The sequence below is a fragment of the Acinonyx jubatus genome, chromosome A1 (assembly GCF_027475565.1).
Source record: "Acinonyx jubatus isolate Ajub_Pintada_27869175 chromosome A1, VMU_Ajub_asm_v1.0, whole genome shotgun sequence".
NCBI classification, from domain to species: Eukaryota; Metazoa; Chordata; class Mammalia; order Carnivora; family Felidae; genus Acinonyx; species Acinonyx jubatus.
Genome location: NC_069380.1, coordinates 9,388,051 through 9,406,423, shown reverse-complemented (window position 1 = coordinate 9,406,423; position 18,373 = coordinate 9,388,051). Strand labels below are relative to the sequence as shown.

The 18,373-nt window shown below is 39.1% G+C and overlaps 1 protein-coding gene across 5 annotated transcripts in view; it reads left to right on the top strand.

Annotated features, from left to right (window-relative positions):
• Positions 1-18,373, top strand: part of KATNAL1 (katanin catalytic subunit A1 like 1) — an 82,416-nt gene that overhangs the window by 35,771 nt on the left and 28,272 nt on the right. For all 5 annotated transcript variants that reach the window (XM_027064626.2, XM_027064627.2, XM_027064628.2 and 2 more), the window contains one exon: positions 10,393-10,561. In XM_027064626.2, coding sequence (XP_026920427.2) covers positions 10,393-10,561 — 169 coding nt within the window. The remainder of the gene's footprint in view (positions 1-10,392; positions 10,562-18,373) is intronic.

The window sequence follows — 18,373 nt, the reverse complement described above, 5'->3', positions numbered from 1 at the left end:
CTCAGGTTTTGTCTCAGACTTATTTTCCTGTAAGTTTTAAATGATAGTTTAGTATCGAATACTAGATTCTTTGTTCTCTATGCTTTGAAGAGGACATTAGTAATTGTATTATTTTTGCCTTCTCATTTACATTATCAGCCTAACTGTAGATAACTTGTCTTTTCTCTCCCAGTGTTTTCCTGATTTTATTTTTGTCTTTGGTGTTAAACAGTTCTGTGATGACTTATCTAAGTGTGGCTTTATTTTCACTTATATTCCTTAAGACTTGTATTTCTTTCCTTTCAAATTCTTTTTTTTTTTTAATTTTTTAAATGTTTATTTTGAGAGAGAGAGAGAGAAAGAGAGACAGTACGAGTTGGGGAGAGGCAGAAAGAGAGGAGAGAGAGAGAATCCCAGGCTGGCTCCACACTGTCAGCACAGATCCTGATATGGGGCTCGAACCCATGAAACCGTGAGATCATGACCTGAGCTGAGATCAAGAGTCAGATGCTTAACTGATGGAGCCACCCAGGTGCCCCTGTTTCAAATTCTTTATGCTTTTAAAAACCATCTTTTAAAAAAATTTTTATTTATTTATTTATTTATTTATTTATTTATTTATTTATTTATTTTGAGAGAGAGGGATAGCATGTGTGCATGCAAATGGGGGAGAGGGGCAGAGAGAGAGGGAGACAGAGAATCTTAAGCAGGTTCCATGCCCAGTGCAGAGCCCAACATGACCGTGAGATCACAGCCTGAGCCAAAATTGGATGCTTAACTGACTGAGCCCCCCAGGTGCCCCCCAAAACCATCTTAAACATTCATTTTATAGTCTATAATTGATAGTTCTATTATCAGAAGTTATTGGGAGTTTTAGCTTTTTCTTTTTTTTTTTTCCTGATGGCTCTTGTTGGTGGTAAAGTTAATGTCTCTCCATGATTTTAGTCATTTTAAGATGTGGCTTGTTTGGAGGGATGTCACTCCCGAGAGTCTGTGTTTGCTTCAGCCAGGTGCCCTGGAATGTTACCTGCCCAGGACCACTTTTAGGAAAATTTCTTTGAGCTATAAAACTGAATCCCAAGTCACATGACAGCAGGCCCTTGGTTACTATTTCTGGGGGAGACATTTGCTTCACTCCACAAATACGGAACACAGGCCAGATAAACAGATGTACTTGCTTCTTCCACATGTGTGTTTTAAATTCAACTCTTGGGGCGCCTGGATGGCTCAGTCAGTTGGGTGTCTGACTTCAGCTCAGGTCATGGTCTCACTGTTGATGAGTTCGAGCCCCGCATCGGGCCCTGTGCTGACAGCTCAGAGACTGGAGCCTGCTTCGGATTCTGTGTCTCTGCCCCTCCCACACTCTGTCTCTCAATAACAAATAAACATTTAAAAATAAATAAATAAATTCAACTCTTTCACTGAGATTGTAGTCCTTGGACAGTCCTGGCTTTATGTGATAGTCTCAGTGCAACTTCTTTGATTGATGTGGGGCCTCAGGCCTTGTCTCCGGTCTTTCTGTGTGGCCATTAAATCTCAAGTCCTTGGGGCGCCTGGGTGGCTCAGTCGGTTAAGCGTCCGACTTCAGCTCAGGTCACGATCTCGCGGTCCGTGAGTTCGAGCCCCGCGTCGGGCTCTGGGCTGATGGCTCAGAGCCTGGAGCCTGCTTCCAATTCTGTCTCCCTCTCTCTCTGCCCCTCCCCTGTTCATGCTCTGTCTCTGTCTCAAAAATAAATAAAGGTTAAAAAAAAAAAATTTAAATCTCAAGTCCTTAAGTGTGTGAGGCCTGGGAAGTCTAAAGGACTGTCATATCATCAGCTCTCTTTGTTTTTTGGCCATTAGGTATTTCTCTTACCCTCTGGTAATATCACCTATGTATGTAAAAGGGTATTTGTTACATTTTATCCAGAATTCCTACACAGTTGATAGTGGGAAGGGTTTCAGCTTATTTTTGTTGTTGTTACCGTGTTTTTTCATACTTCTATTATTTTAAGTTCTTGAAGGTCTTATCCTACAATTTGTTGTCTTTGAGGACTCTTGTTTCTAGTTTAGTGGGGAGCTGCTCAGCAAGGCTTTAGCTGTAAGATTTATGTGTGGACAGAACGGGATGTCCAGTATATTTCTTAAAATATGAATATATTTTTAGCCAAATTTTAAGCTTCTTGGATGCAGGGACTATCTCATATGTTTTTTGTGTCTGTGTGTTTTAAAAATAAATAGGATAATCTTAGAACTTGACTATAAGCTAGACAAAGAACTGTGAGATAACTAAAGTTCAACTGGTATAATTTTAATATTTGTAGAAATTGTGTAACCTTTATAACCCGTAAGAGTGCCATTATACATCTAGTTTTGAGGTCTTTAGAGTTAGGCAGAGAATAAATATTTTAAGTGTTCAAATTTATTTTTTTAATTTTTTTTTAACGTTTATTCATTTATTGATAGAGAGAGACAGAGCGTGAGTGGGGAAGGGGCAGAGAGAGAGGGAGACACAAGATCCGAAGCAGGCTCCAGGCTCTGAGCCGTCAGCACAGAGCCCGACGGGGGGCTCGAACTCACAGACTGTGAGATCATGACCTGAGCCGAAGTTGGATGCTCAACCACCTGAGCCACCTAGGCGCCCCTCAAATTTACTTTTATTTTTATTTATTTATTTTTTATTCTAGAGAGAGCACCAGTAGGGAAGAGGGACGGAGAGGGAGAGAGAGACTCTTAAGCAGGCTCCATGCTCCATGCAGAGTCCGATTGGGAACTCAATCCCATGACCCTGGAATCATGACCTGGGCCCAGATCAAGAGTTGAGTGCTCAACTGACTGAGCCACCCCGGCGCCCCAAGTTTTTCAGATTTAAAAGTCTTTAGAATTTCATGGAAAACACAAGGCTTGTCTGTCTTTAGTTAAAGAAGAGCAAAGTACAATCAGGTAATTAACCTTCCTGGGAGTGGAAGAATTCTACCATTAGACTGAGGAATTAGTAACGGTATCATCTCCTCTCCCCCCACCTCTGAAGTGGTAGAATGACAGGCACAGCGGCTTTAAATAAGGATCAGTATGTCCCCTCAAAATTACTGACAAAGATTTAGTTTCTATCCCAGCCGTCTGGTTGTGGATAATGGCAAAATGTTAAGAACCCCTGTGACATTAAGTGGTCTTGCATAATATTTGGTGTGAGGGTGTCTGTAGCTCCAGATCTTATATCAGCTGAAATTTCTGGTTAAATCTTCCCTTGGCTAACTTGGACGACAGCTGCCTTCTGTAGTGGATAAGCATCTTTCAACTGCAGGAAGATTTAGAATTAAGAATAGAAATGTCTAAGAGAATCAGAGTAATATTTTTCTGTTAAGGGATATGTGCATATTTGCATATTTACTTATTATTTTTATGTACTTGTAATTTAAGGAGATATGGCTAGTGAGGGTGATAAGCATGCAAGTCCACCTTTAAGTGTATTATGGAATACGGGGTGCCTGGGTGGCTCAGTCGGTTGAGCGTCCGACTTTGGCTCAGGTCATGATCTCGCGGTCTGTGAGTTCGAGCCCCGCGTCGGGCTCTGAGCGGATGGCTCGGAACCTGGAGCCTGCATCAGATTCTGTGTCTCCCTCTTTCTCTGCCCCTCCTCTGCTCATGCTCTCTCTGTCAAAAATAAATAAACATTAAAAAAAATTTTTAATGTATTATGGAATAATGGAGGTCTGTGACTTTTTACATAAAAATTTATGGTAAGTCACTTTTGTGGAACATTTAGAAGAAGTTTAGGCCTATTTATAAGTCTAATTTACTAGGTTTATAAAAGTATTTATATGTAAATTATTATGCTTTATCGAGTAAGACAGTTGAGGAACTAAGAAGGAAATAAAATACATTTATAAATGTAGGTAAAAAATTTTGGTGGCATTTAATTAACTAGGTTTGAAATGGGACAAAACATTGTTCAAAAGCATCTTAAAAATGACTTCTAAAATCTGCCAGTCTTGTATATAGGAAAAGATTTGTAAGCTGAATCTAAAAGTTTTAAGGAATAACTGAATTTTTACATTTTTTAACTTTAATAAGTCGAATACTTTTAAAAATCAAATTAAGCTTCTGAAGAGTACAAAAGGTACCCTTGAGGATACAAGACAACTCATATAGTTGTTCAATGTATTTGAAGACCTATAGTATTCAATGTATTTCTGGGTGTGATTGATTTATTCGTTGGATGATGAGGGAAGACTTAACCTTAACATGGCCTGTTAGGCCTAACATGGCCTAACAACTAAAATGTCTAAAGTTCTTTTTAGAACTGGGACTTATCATTAAAGGTTAACTTTTGTGAAGTCACTTGATTTATGCAGAAGGTGCCACTGCAGTTTAGTAGGGAAAGGTGGGTCTTGTCACTAAATCCTTCTGGGTTAATTGAGTATTTATGGGGGAGGAAATCTTGACCCCTCCTACCTCACATCATATAGAAAAATTAATTTGAAACAGATCATTACCTAAAATGTAAAAGATAGTAAGATAAAGCTTCCGGAAGAGAACATGAAAGGATAATATCATGATTTTGGAGTAGCACAGACTTATGAAACTGGACACAAAATTATTAAAGAGAAAAGATTGGTAAATCAGAATTCTAAAACTATGAACTTCTCGTCATGAAGAGCGACACCATTAAGAGAGTGAAAAGGTAAGCCATATATTAGAAGATATTTACAGTGCATGTATCTGACAAAGGGCTTGCATCCAGAATATATAAAGAATGACAGTCAATAAATCAATAAGAAAAAGACAACTGATTGAAAAAAAAGGTGAACTAAAAACTGGAATAGATACTGTACAAAAGACAGCGTTTACATGGCCAAGAAGCATATTGTTGAAAAGAGGCTCAGCATCCATAGTCAGGAAAGGCAAAGTAAAGCCATAATGAGATGCCATTGTACCTCCACCAGAATGGCTGGGATGGGCTGACTGCTACTCTTCTATATTGTTGATGTGAATGTAGCATGACGTCATCACTTTGGAAAACTGTTTAGCTACATTTACTAAAGCTACTCTTACATGTACTTGATGATCCAGCAGTTCTGTTCCTGGGTACATAACAAAGAAATGAATGCTTATGTTTACCATGAACATAACCCCATATTCGTAGAAGCTTTAATAATAGTGTCAAATGGAAAACAGCTCAAGTGTTCATCAACGGTAGAATAGATATATTGTAATTATATTTACACAATAAAATACCGCACAACATTGAAGGAAGATGAACTCATGCTCCGTGTAGGAACATGGATGGATTTCACAGGTAATGTTGAGAGAAAGACCAAGTAAAAGTATGTACTGTAGGATTCCATTTCTCTGAAACTAGAACAGGCAAACCTAACTTACAATAATAAGGTCAGACAGTGCTTACCTTCTGGGTTGATATTGACTAAAAGGAACCGTGAAAAAGCTTTCTGAGATATTGGGAAATGTTCTATATCTTCATCTACTGGTGGTTATATGGTATTAATATTTATTGAGTTGTGTACTGTGTTTACATTTTACTGAACATGTTATATTAGTGACAACTAGATTTACGAATTCTATGAAGTATTAACATCTCCATTTACAGAGGAAGAACATGACGATTATAGATAGTAAGTAGTATGCTCATATAATCAGTAATTGGTAGACCATTTTTTTTTTTTTTTGAGAGAGACAGAGCATGAGTGGGGAGGGGCAGAGAGAGGGAGAGAGAATCCCAAGCAGGCTCCACACTGCCAGCATAGAGCCCATCTTGCGAACTATTAGATCATGACCTGAGCCAAAACCAAGAGTCGGACGCTTAATTGACTGAGCCACCCGGCTGCCTCTAGGATTCTAAATCTCATGCTGACTTCAGATCACTGTGTTGTTTCTCTGTGAGGATAGGGATAGTGTTTATGATGGTTTTTTTTTTTAAATTTATTTATTTTGAGGGAGAGAGAGAGAGTGTGTGGGAGGGGCAGAAAGAGAGGGAGGAAGAGAATCCTAAGCAGGCTTGCAGGGCTCCAACTCATGAATGAGTGAGATCATGACCTGAGCTGAGATCAAGAGTCAGACGCTTAACTGACGGAGCCACCCAGGTGCCCTGCAATGTTTTTATGGCCGTAGTATACCCAGCATAGTTCTGTACTTATTAGGTAAACAATAAATATTTACTGATTTGAAAAAATAGCAGTCATATATATGATGAGAGTGGACGTAAAATTCTTAATCATTAATGTTTAGTTTCAAATCATAAGTCCTCTCATTTCTATTTAAGCTTTGTTTACCTCCTGATTTCTTAACAGATAATTTCTCCTGGACTCAGAAGTCTCATATGTTGACTCCCAAGTTCTTATAGCAAAAATATCAGTATGAACTACTTGGAACTTATGTTTCTTATCTTTTTATTAGATATGGAGGAATTGTTTTTCTGTTTATTTAATTCTGGAGTTATGTAAGTTAATCTAATAGCAAAATAAGATTATTTTTCCTTCTTGTCCAGAAGTTAAATTTAAACAATCTGGATTATGTTCTTGGGCATATATAGGACCTGTTCTAAATTACTTATTCTTATGCCAGAATTCTAACAGTGTATGAACAACAAAAAAAATTAGAATAATGATGAAACAAAATGCTAGAAGAAGTAGAGGTCAATGGGTAGGAATCTTAAGAAGGAGCCTATATAACAATTGGAGAAAATTGTGCTAGTATTGTAGACGCTGTTACTTAATATGGTGTGGAATGAAGGGTGTCTTCGAAAGAGGGCTTCTTCCCTTGACTTCTGGAACCATGGAAGAATGGTGCTATAATACAGACAGTTCTCTTTCTGTTGCCTGATGTTTTATGGAGATTTGCCAGGCAGTAGTCTAGTAGGTTCAACCGAGGATGTGGACTCTGAGCCCACGTCCCCTAGCACGTGCGTCTTTGTGGAACATGCCAAAAACTTTGTAGCAATTCTATAATTTCCCGTTTTAGGTGCCCGGATCTTTTACTTAGTGTTGTAGTATAATCAGATTTAAAGTTTCATTAACTACTGAGCAGATAATGTAAATAATTCAAATTACGGACGGTATAAGGCGTCACAACACAATAGCTTCCGTGGACCCCGCGAAGAGTTTACGATAAAGAACTGAACTATTGCTTTTGAAGATCCCCTATGAGCTCCTCTGCGTTCCATTCCCCTCCCTCCCTGTTCAGAGTTAGACACTGTCCTGGACTTGGGATTTATCATTCCCTTGCCTTTCTTTACTTTTAGTACACATATTTATGTCCCCAGACAGTATCCTATGTTGCTCTCTGTATGTGTCTTTTGAACCTACCTTTTCACTCACCATAATTGTCCTGAGATTCATCTAGTGTTGTTCCATGTGGTTATAATTCACATTCATGTGTGTATTGTGAATTATATCATTATGCATATATCATTATATATGCATTTGTTCTGATACTGGACCGTTGGGTTGTTTTCAGGTGTTTGCTGTTACAACTAGTGCTGATAAGAACATTTCCATAGAATATTGATACTTAATGTAGCTTAGAAAGAGGAAACACTGGATTTTGGAAATTAGGCTTATTTGCATATGACAGAAAGCGCATTTCTTTCCGTTTCTAGAGGGGAATCTAGGAGAACTGAGTATGGTGCAGACCTTCTAGTCTTGTATCTGCAGGTCGATCAGATATTCTCCATCTCGGGAATACTGTAAGCTAGTACAGTGTCGTCTTCTCTTTGACCATCGGGGCAGAGGTTGGTGGTGCCGTGTAACCCTACTGAAGCCTCTTTTTAAACGAGACCAGTAAAAGAAGCCCCGAGACTTCTTTTTTTTTCCCCTCAGCCTGGAAGCTGTCACTGAATCCTTAAATTGAAGCATGACATTGTGCAGTGATGCGCTAATGGAGGAAGTACAGAACAGAATCAAGGATGTCCTTTGGGAAGCTGCCAGGGTCTGTTACAAATGTAATATCCAACCGCAGCGAGATGGAACCGAAGACTTTTTCTCGGAGCACAGGCACCCTTTCCGTGAGGTTGCGGGTCTTGCCCCAAAGGGCACCTCTGGCTTCTCGAGCAGTTTCGTTCAGACCGCGTATAAGCCCATCAGAATGGTGAGTGGGGGGACAAGGTCAGCGGCAGCGAACACTTGGGACGCAAGCCTGTGCGAGAGCTTGGACATCATTCGTCTCACGGCACAGCCTGCCTGGGCTGGACGCGTGTGCCAGCTGGACTGAAGCGGGACCCCTAAGCCACCGCTGGAGAGCAAGCCGAGGTGGGGAATGTGCCAGCCGCGAAGGCAGAAGAAACGTTTCGGGACTCACTACGGCTCAGCCCTGGGCGCTGAGGCCTCGCGGGCAAGCCCAGCAACTGACGAGTAGCCTGGCGCGCAGCTGTAGGGGACGGGCTTGCTGCTGGGGAGCAAAAGCCTGTGCCTCTAAAATGCAGGCCCACAGACGACGACGGACTGTTTGCATAGCAGGCGCAGCTGCCACCAGAAGGGCGGACTTGACGTACGTTGTGCGTGGAAGAGAGCGCGGCTCTCCTCGTGTCGTCTTGGGCCTTCCCCACGAGTCCGATTCAGGGAAGGCGTTTACGCACGCGCAAATGCGCGCACCCCAAAGTAAAGGGCTGCCCTTCTGCTTTCCGCTCCTTCAGCAAAACGGAGCAAGCGCTCGGTCAAAAGATAGTTGTTGCAGTGAAATGCCGGGAACAGAGCGCGTAACGTTTTTGGTTGTCTTAAATCCGTCTCATCACAGTGTTGCTTTGTTGGCAGATGCTTAGGAGACTAAGCTTGCCCTAAACTGATAATGCAGTAATATGTTTGTATTTGAAAATGCCTTGTAACCAGTTCCTTTTCCGTGATGTCTTTCACACAAGATTGCCCATTCATCTTTGTCTCCTCCTGGGGCCTAGCACACTAGTGGCTATATACCTCCTAATAGGTGGTCAATAAATAATTATTGAGCTGCGTCAGCTCCAAGGATTCAGATGTCAGTGTGTAATAACCGAAGAGCCCTAGCTTCTCTTATCCCAGCAGTTTCATGCGGCGGTCTCATTCCAACAGTCTGAAGATGCTGTATTAGACCTGCCATATGTCAACAGTTTTTTGTTTTTTTTTTTGTTTTTTTTTTACCTCTGTTGCCTTAAGTTGGCATCCTTCCTGGCTTTTCATCTGTTTTTCTGTGTTGCTGGGTTCTGAGTTATATACATGTGTCACTTCTGATATCAGGGAGAGAGACTCCATGAAGAGTTGGATGAATTGAAAGCATGAAGTTGGAAGAGGGATAATAATAGGTATGGCATATGGATAAAAAAAAGGAATACACATATGGGATCTCAAGGGCTACCAGTGAAGGCAGAGCAGTAGAGAGAGAAAAGATAGGAAAACAGAAGCAGAGACAGTCCAAGGAAGAAGAACCAAGAGATTAGGCACAGAGTGGATAGAGTCTCCGTAGCACCCAAAGAGAGATGCTAAATACTGTGCTGAGAAACCTTAGAGTTTCGCTATTTGAAGAGGAATTGTTTTGCGTTACAGGGAACAAAATGCGTCACTTGGTGCACATGCTTACTTTTATATAGTTGTCAAAACTTAAAAGACACTGAGGTATAATCGACATGCACCATTAGCGTCGGGTGTAGAACCTGACGATTCAGTATTTTTATATGTTGTGAAATGGGCTGCCATGTGTCTAGTTAACATCCTTCGCCATACATGGGGCTCTGAGTTCTTCATTCACATCTGGGGGCCTGTGTAATTTGAACGGTCCTGTGATTTTTGGCACCTTCGATGCAAGAATAACATTTTCACACAAAAGTGAATTTGTATATGAAAAATTGCATTGTTTAGCCCTACTGCTTATAATTTGATGAATGAAATGGTGGATTTTCCAGTACAGAAGCAGAGGAAACAATTTTGATTGAAATCAGTAAATTAAGTCAACTGCGCGAATAGTTGTATTTTGAATTCCTGTCCTTTCAGCTTTTAATGCTTTTGCAAAAGTTGAAGTATAATTTACATGCAATGTGATACTAGTTTCAAATGCATTTGTTTTTTTAAAAGTTACTTAGTTTGGGTTTAAGACAGTAATGAATAAAGTAATTGACTTTCCATTACACTATTAGGATTGTTAGATGGAAATAGTCTGTATTGCCCTCTATTGGTGATTAATAGTTATTTTTGACAAAATAACTGCTGTTATACATATCATTTATATGTACTTAAAAATTGTATCAACCAGTCTATTTTATAGAAAAGCACTGTTGCTCCCCCCACCCCCCCAGAAAAGTACTTTTAAGAACTGATCTAACAGTTGTAGCCATGAATTGGCAAAAGGGAAACGATGGAGATTTAGGGCTTCTTGACTGAATAGTTTTATTGACTACAAGAGCGTCAAACTACTTTTGCCTTTGATTAATTTTCATTTTCATTTTTTTCCTGTCAGAGCTCCACCTCAGATAAGGCGTCCCAATCGAGAAGTAAGACCTCTGAGAAAAGAAATGCCCGGAGCGGGAGCCCGGGGACCTGTGGGCCGAGCACATCCTATATCGAAGAGTGAAAAACCCTCCACCAGTAGAGACAAGGATTATAGAGCAAAAGGAAGAGAGGATAAGGCAAGACTCTCTTTGTAACTCGTTCACTTGAGGCCCATGGCTTTTGGTGAATATTATCATGTCTTTCGGGTTTTCAGGGTACCCCCGGTTTTGACACGGAAGAGAGTGGAAAAAAAAAAGTCTGATTCAGAACCCCAAGCAGTCTTTGCAATCTAAGCAGAACCCCGCAATGCTAATAACCTCAGAGGTGTATTTCAATAAAGACACACAGATCTTTAGTAAAATGGGTCTTTGGGAGAAACACTCAAAATAAAGTTTTAAAACTTAAAATGTATTTGAACAAGTATGCTGAATTGAAATGAGCAATAAATGAAAACAGTTGTAGGGGAAGGACTTAACGCGGATATCGGTTTTTTTTCTCTTAACGAGAGAATTTTCCTAGGTTGGGGTTCACTGTGTGCATTTACTTTATCTGGGAAATTCATCCATGAATAAACATAGTACTAGGTGGCGATTCTGTACTGCCCTTACAATGGACTTTAGAAACATGGGCTGAAGATAATCTTATAGAGTAGGGAGCCAGCCAGGATGATCTGACCCATCTTTTAGCTTTAGTTTTAGTGAAAACAAAATTAGATTTTTAGCGATAGCATTTCCCATTTCCATTGTGACGTCATAAATGAATGATGATGATTATTGAATTGCGACCAAGAAGTTGAACATTTTCCTAGCTAGAGATTCAGGATATGTCATCATGTCGATACCAGAACACTTATAATGAAAATATAACTTACCACTAATAGCAAGTTGTTATCCTTAAAGATTAGATGCTGTGTTGGAGTATTTTTATGATGTATGATTTCAATTAGTAGATAAGGACTCTGCACAGACCACCTTCCTAGGCCTTGTGTCTGGTAGAATACAACCGGCGTTTTTGGAGTATTTCTGTTCATGAGCTAGATTCAGAGATAGATTCTACTTGTCTGCCTCGCTAGGACACAGCAAAGGAATTAGATATTTTTACGTTGATAATTTGTCGGAGCTATTATACCATAAAACAGTAAGTGATTCCATTTCCGATCCTTTTTGGGATTCATGAGGGACACCAATAAATTAATTAATTGTTCCTGCTGGTGGAATTGTACTGTTTTCCCCCCATTATCAAAAGCCATCTGAATGGATACTTAAAAATCTCTATGTCATCTGTCATTTTTGTTTCTTTCCTTGTTCTTCATTTTGTCAGTTAACCCTGGCATGCACTTTGGAACATAAAGTAGGGGCTAAAGTCCAACCCTCACTCTGCTCGTAGCTTTCAGGAAAACTTTTAGAACTGTGTGAGGAAATGCCAGGCTTTCACCGTAATTTCACATAACGCAAGAGAATAACCTTGGTCTTGGTTTATTTGGATGCTTCCTTGCTGGGCACCATTCAGAGCAATTAGACATTAATCCATGAAACCATCCCATGAAGTAGGTAGTCCTCTTTTTCCCATTTTACAAATGAAGAAACCGAGGGAGAGAGCCGAAGTACCTAGCCCCAGGTCATAGATTACGGAATGGAGCTTGGAATGGAATTTGTGAAGTCACAGATCTTTTTCCTCTTTATTTTAGGATTTTTTCATATTATGGAATATCCCTACCAAACTAGATTAAAAATATGGATTGGATTTGAAAAGAGTCCCGGAACAATTAAATAAATGTTGATTTTTAATGTGATTCGTCAGCAAAGAACAAAGCAATGAGGCAGCATTTGTTGAATGTCAGATTTTTCTGGAGATTGCAAATTGTCTTTCTCTTAAAAAGTTCCAAATAATTTTCTAAATCCTATTCTTTCACTGACATGTAAGTACTCAGAATGTCACTGGAAAGTAAGCCCTTTATTTTTTTAAAAAGAGAACTCTACAGTTGTTTGAAGATAAAAGATGTCTTCTGAGTCACTCTGGACACAAAAGGGACTACAATTAAGAAAAACGAATGCAAAGTTTATTAGTATTTGAAAAGCGTACGTGGTTCAGTTATGATCATTGTAAGCACTCAAATACCCATTAGAATACCATGTCCCTAAAACTCACTGAGACCTGTGATAGGGTTCGAGGAAGTTTAGGTGAAACTGCTTTTGAAAGCTAATTTGAAAATGAGTACCTTGTATTGGACGCCTCCTCAGAGATATTTTGGTTCCCAGTGCTGTTGGTTTTTTAAAATTAGTTTTGTGTATTGCAACCAGCTTTTTTTTCTTTTTTTTTTTTTAAAGGAGAGTAGACTAGAAAATTCAGAATGCATTGGCGATAGTAAGGACACTATTACTTTGAGGAAAAGTATTTAGTTACATGAATATGTATAAAAATTATATAATTATATATTTGTATACAGTAGCTCATGATCTCAGATGAATTTGTACTTCAACGCTTAACTTTATAGATGTGTAAAAAAAAAAAAAAGTGGGGACATGAGAAATTCTGTACCTCACCCAAGATTCTCAGTATCGTTGGATGTTTGAAGCTTTATATATATGGTGGCTTACTTAATTCCTATAAGTTTCTGTGACCTCAGCATTATTTCCCCTGTTCTACATATGAAGAAATTGAGGCACCAGCATCGCACCTGCACAAGTTGGTGCGGGAACTAGGAGTTGAACTCTTTGAACACCTGGGCTTTTAATCGGTATGCTATGCAGCCTCTTGTTTGAAAACGCTTACTGTCCTATTTTAATGTATCACGGATGCCTTTTATAAGATTTTCCAGCTCCTTTTCTGAGAGTGATTAAGCACCCCCCATCCCCCCCCCCCCCCGCTCTTTTTTTAAAACTGTTGCCAGGTTTCCAGTGAGGTCCAAGCTTAAAAATACTGGTTTTTAACCAGTAACTATCACTGTGTGTGGTGATCTGTTGTTCAGCCCTTACAGTTTTTCTCTCCCTGAGGTCCACAGACTCATCATAAGCCAGTTTGTTACCCATGTTTACTTAACACACCTTTATTGTGTGCGTACTTTGTATTAGTCATACTTTGCAGGGACTGGGAATACAGACTCTAATAAAGTGTGACTCCTGACCTCACGCTGATTATTTTCTTATTGATGAGAGGGAGTCAGAAGAATCAGTTCACCTTTACAGCTATATTTGTCAGTCTTATTTGAATGTACCTGAGAACGTTCGATGTATTATTTCTTTTTAAAGATTTTTGTCTTTTTTAAGTAATCTCTATACCCAACAGGGGGCTCAAGCCTACAACTCTGAGATCAAGAGTCACATGCTCCACCAGTTGAGCCGGCCAGGTGCCCCTTGATGTATTATTATTTAACTGTTTAAACCTAGGGTCGGTATAGAAATAGACACAGAAATAATAAATGCATTTTTTTAATTGAAAAAAGATGGTTTAAAAATATTAGGTAGCAGAGGAAATGTTTTTGTACTACAACCGAAAATAAGTTTAATTCATAAAACTCTGATTCTCAAGTATTTTCAGACTATGGCTCTATGGTGAATTAACTCTTAGTGAAATGAGCAGTGCTTCCATTATGATCTCCTGATTAAAGCTGTATATGCTTTTAAATAGAATTCAGAATAAAGCATGGTAAATTATATTAATAGAATTAATTTAAAATTATTACATGTCAATGACTTTATTTCATTGAATTTCATGTAACAAATGACCCTTTTTGACTCCTTTCCTTATCATCCCTGAGTAAGTGTAGTGATGTCTGGATGTCTGATGTGGAGAGATGTTATAAACTGGATTGAGAGCTGTTGATGGGTCCTTGTACAGATGAACAGTGACTTGAAGAAAACTTTTTTTTTTTTCCTTGAAGAAAAGGATACCATCATATGGGTACTATTTGATGAATGATGATCATCTAACTAGTAGTGTACTGGTAAACGTTCAGTAACTAGTTTCCTGAAAATGTGTGTGTATATACCCATTCACACATTTGTTATAAATCTGATGTTAAGGATGTGTAGCACATCATTACAAACCGTAAAATATATAGTACTATTATTGTAAATTTTGTAGAGCTAATGGACTCTCACACAAGGCCTCTGCTGATTTTTACTAATCTTGTATCTGTGGCCAACCTATGGTTGCAGTTAACAGATGAAGAGAAATGTAGTTCTGACATGAATGTTGGGTGGTATTTTTTTTTTCATTAACGAGGAAGATGAAAGTGTAACAATAGGAATGTATGTCGGTAGTTCATTCATTCATCAGGTATTTGAGCAACTTCGATGAATCGGATCATGGTTTTCAGATACCGGAAAAATATTTCCTTAATTTCTGCGCTATTTATGAAGTAACAACTGCGGAAATGACATACTTTTAAGTTTCACCTGCATTAACATCCCCCCCTTATTTTCTTAAGTCTAGACTGTTAACAAAACAATCAAGCCCCGATTTATACCATCAGCTGATTTCTGTAGTATAAGTACTTCCATGACCGATTCCAAACTACTGGTGTGATGTTGCTGACCTCAGTTGAGATGAACTTAGACATCACTGGGACTGTGGGCCAGTGGCTTTTTATTACTAATTAGCTAGTAATTCTGATGTTGGGTAGCTCGCCACCTAACAAGAGCAATGACCCCTTTGTTAGGCAGAACCCATTGTTAGAAAATTGTTTTGCTGATCTGAAATTTATATCCTTTGTCACTCTCTATTGGTCCCAGTTCTTTCTTTTAGAATAAGATAGAGAAGATGGAGGTAAACAGGTCAGTTGGTCATGTGGGTCCGTTAGTGTTTTCTTCTTTACCTTAAATGTCTCTGGTGTCCTTGATTCTCCTCTATATGATGTGGTTTTTCAATCCTTTCTCACCCTGGGTATCCTTCTCTGGGTCTAATTCACTTGTCACCTGAAACGCAAGACTCAGAGCTGTAACTGACCATCTTCCACTTCATCTGCCCCTGTGGGGAGGCACACAATAAAATGCAAAAACCGTTGTTTGTGCTTTAGGCCAAGCTGTGTTATTAATGGACTCTATCTAATATTGGGTTAGTTGCAAATTTTAGCCTCATTTTTTTTTTTTTTCAAATAGAATGATGAGCCAATACTAATGAAAGATCATTAACAAATCTTTCTTGATAAGGGTGATTGAGATGTTAGCAAAAAGATACTAAAATATTTTGAGGAAAAAGGGCTGTTAGACTTCATGCTAAATATCAGATTCTTGCTAGTGTTGACCTTTGTCAATTAATGTGAAAATCTAAGCAAAGAATTCTAAGATCATTTCAGTGTTATTGCAGCTAGTATTGTTATCATTAATAAAGTGTACAGGTAATAATATCTTGGGTGAGGTTATCTTAGTTGCCTGAAAACTCAGTCCCTTTTAGGTATTACAGTTAGTCTAGCCCATGAACTGAAACTACAGTTGCTTATATTTGATATCCCTATTCCAGGTTAGCTGGGTATTTGTTTTGAAGGATAATGGTCACCCATTTTGTTGATTTCTCAATGTAACCAAATGATTTACTTTTAGTTTCCCTAATTTTTTTTTTCAATAACCTCACCATTTTGATTTGTAAAAGTTCCTAGAATCTTTTTTGCTTAATTTGTACTCAGATCTCATCTCTACCTTTGATAAACTTTGGATTCTAGGGCAGGTCATTTGACTGGCTTACACCCGTATTTCCTCTTGTGCGAATTAAGAGGCTTGACCTTGAGTAGTGTAAGAGAGGCTTTTCTTTCTCTGCTTCTTCTCCTCCCTCCACCCCATCCTTTTCCCACATGGTAGGCAGAAGCATCATTTAAAAATGTAAATCGGATCCTGTTACTTCCCTATTGAACACATTTCAGAAATTTCCCCGTGCACTTAGAATAAAATCCAGACTCCTCACTGTGACCTGCAGGGGCCTAGGTGAGCTGGCCCCTGCCTTCCTCTCCAATCTGTTTTATTTGCTCAATACCTTTTAGCCACCCTGACCACCGACATTTTTCGTAGCATTTCGCAGTTTATGATTATGTGTGTTTTTGTTTTGTTTACTTGTTACTTGTTTCCCCTACCAGACTAGATGCTCAATGAGGGCAGATAGTGTATATGCATTCACCGATAAAACCTACTGCACAATGAAATGTGTTAGACAGATGCTCATGTATTTATTATTCTTAAAAATCCTCTGATTTCTATTACTTTCAGGTAAGTGTACAGCTTTTTCTTTCTCTTGGTAGTATTTATCAAGTCTTTCCTACCACTTGGACATTCATGTTAAAATGGATGTCTACCTACATTTTTTAATAGTAATTTTTTGGTAGGTCTTAAATTACGATGCCATTTCAAGACTTAAGTCTCAGATATATCAGTTTCTGTTGCATTCTTTAGTTGATTTATTTCTAGAAGAGGTGGTTTTTTTTGTTTTTTTTTTTTTAAGTTTATTTATTTTGAGAGAGAAAGAGAGCACGAGCAGGGGAGGGGAAGAGAGAGAGAATCCCAAGTGCAGAGCCGGATGCGGGGCTTGAACCCACAAACTGTGAGATCATGACCTGAGCTGAAGTCAAGAGCTGGATGCTCAACAGACTGAGCCCTAGAAGAGTTTTTAAAGGGATTAGTTTCTGGTGATTTGTTTGAATGTGGCTTTGTAACTGTGCCCTACCTGTATTATAAAATGTGATTCTAGGCCGAGCTCATTTTAAATTTGTAGATGTAACATTTGTTGTGTAGGTATGCCAGAAATTTACTCTTTTTTTTTTTTTAATGTTTATTTATTTTTGAGAGAGGGAGAGAGACAGAGACAGAGCACAAGAGGGGGAGGGGCGGAGACAGAGGGAGACACAGAATCTGAAGCAGGCTCCAGGCTCTGAGCTGTCAGCACAGAGCCCCATGCAGTGCTTGAACTCATGAACTGGGGGATCATGACCTGAGCTGAAATTGGATGCTTAACTGACTGAGCCACCCAGGCGCCCCGAAATTTACTCTTTTTCATAGTGTCAATATTGATATCTATCATCTGAAATACAAGAATCTTTCTGAAAATTCAGCTTGATAGTGTCACTGTGCTACCTAGAAACAGAAAATTATTCATTTTTTGGGTCGAGTCACCAGGATTACTATGTGGTCATTTACCTAGTGGCTTAATGAACTAGAGCATTTGCCCAAAGGGAGCCATTTAGTCCCCTGTCAGCACTTATGGTCAAGCCTATGGTGTATCTCAGATGAAGTGTGGTAGGAGGGGTTCATTGCTGTTCTCTCCCTTCAGGTTTAAGCTTAGGATATTGACTCATTTTTTGACTACTTTCCCTTTCGTTTTTGTATTAGACAGTAACTGTGGGGCTGAAGCTCTGGGGAGGTATTTGGCTCTGTCCCGTGACGTCGTTCCATTGGTTGAACTATCTCTAGCAACTGAGCACGTTTCATTTCAAGCTCTTCAAAGCTGAGTAAATCTTGGCAGAACCCCATAGAAAACAGAGCATGTAATTCTTTTTTTAAAGCCACCATATTATTAAATGAAGAATTGGGGTAAAGTATATTGCTTTAGTGGTCTTAATAGCACTACTTAAAAAGGTCCTTTTACCATTATCATTACAATGACTTTATGATGTGGTCCAAGGACCTTACTAGGAAGAAACCCCTGAATCCTGAGGGGCGCTTAGAGTAACAGGGAAAAGGCTTTGTAAGAAGCAGTTCAGAGTCCCAACTCTTTCCCTATATGCAGCCTCTTCTTGGTTGCTTTGAAGGATGTCATAGTTTGTAAAGCTCTTAAGCTGTAAGCTGACTCCATTAGGCATGAGACGGTCTGATGTTGTGCAAAGGGCACGGGTTCGGGGAGTCAGGAAGAGATGCATTAAAATCTCTACTCTGCCATTTAATAATTATGGGTGATTAAGTTATCTCACCTGAGTCCTTCGTCCTCATTTGTAAAAATAAGGATGATAATACCTACCTTGTTGTGAG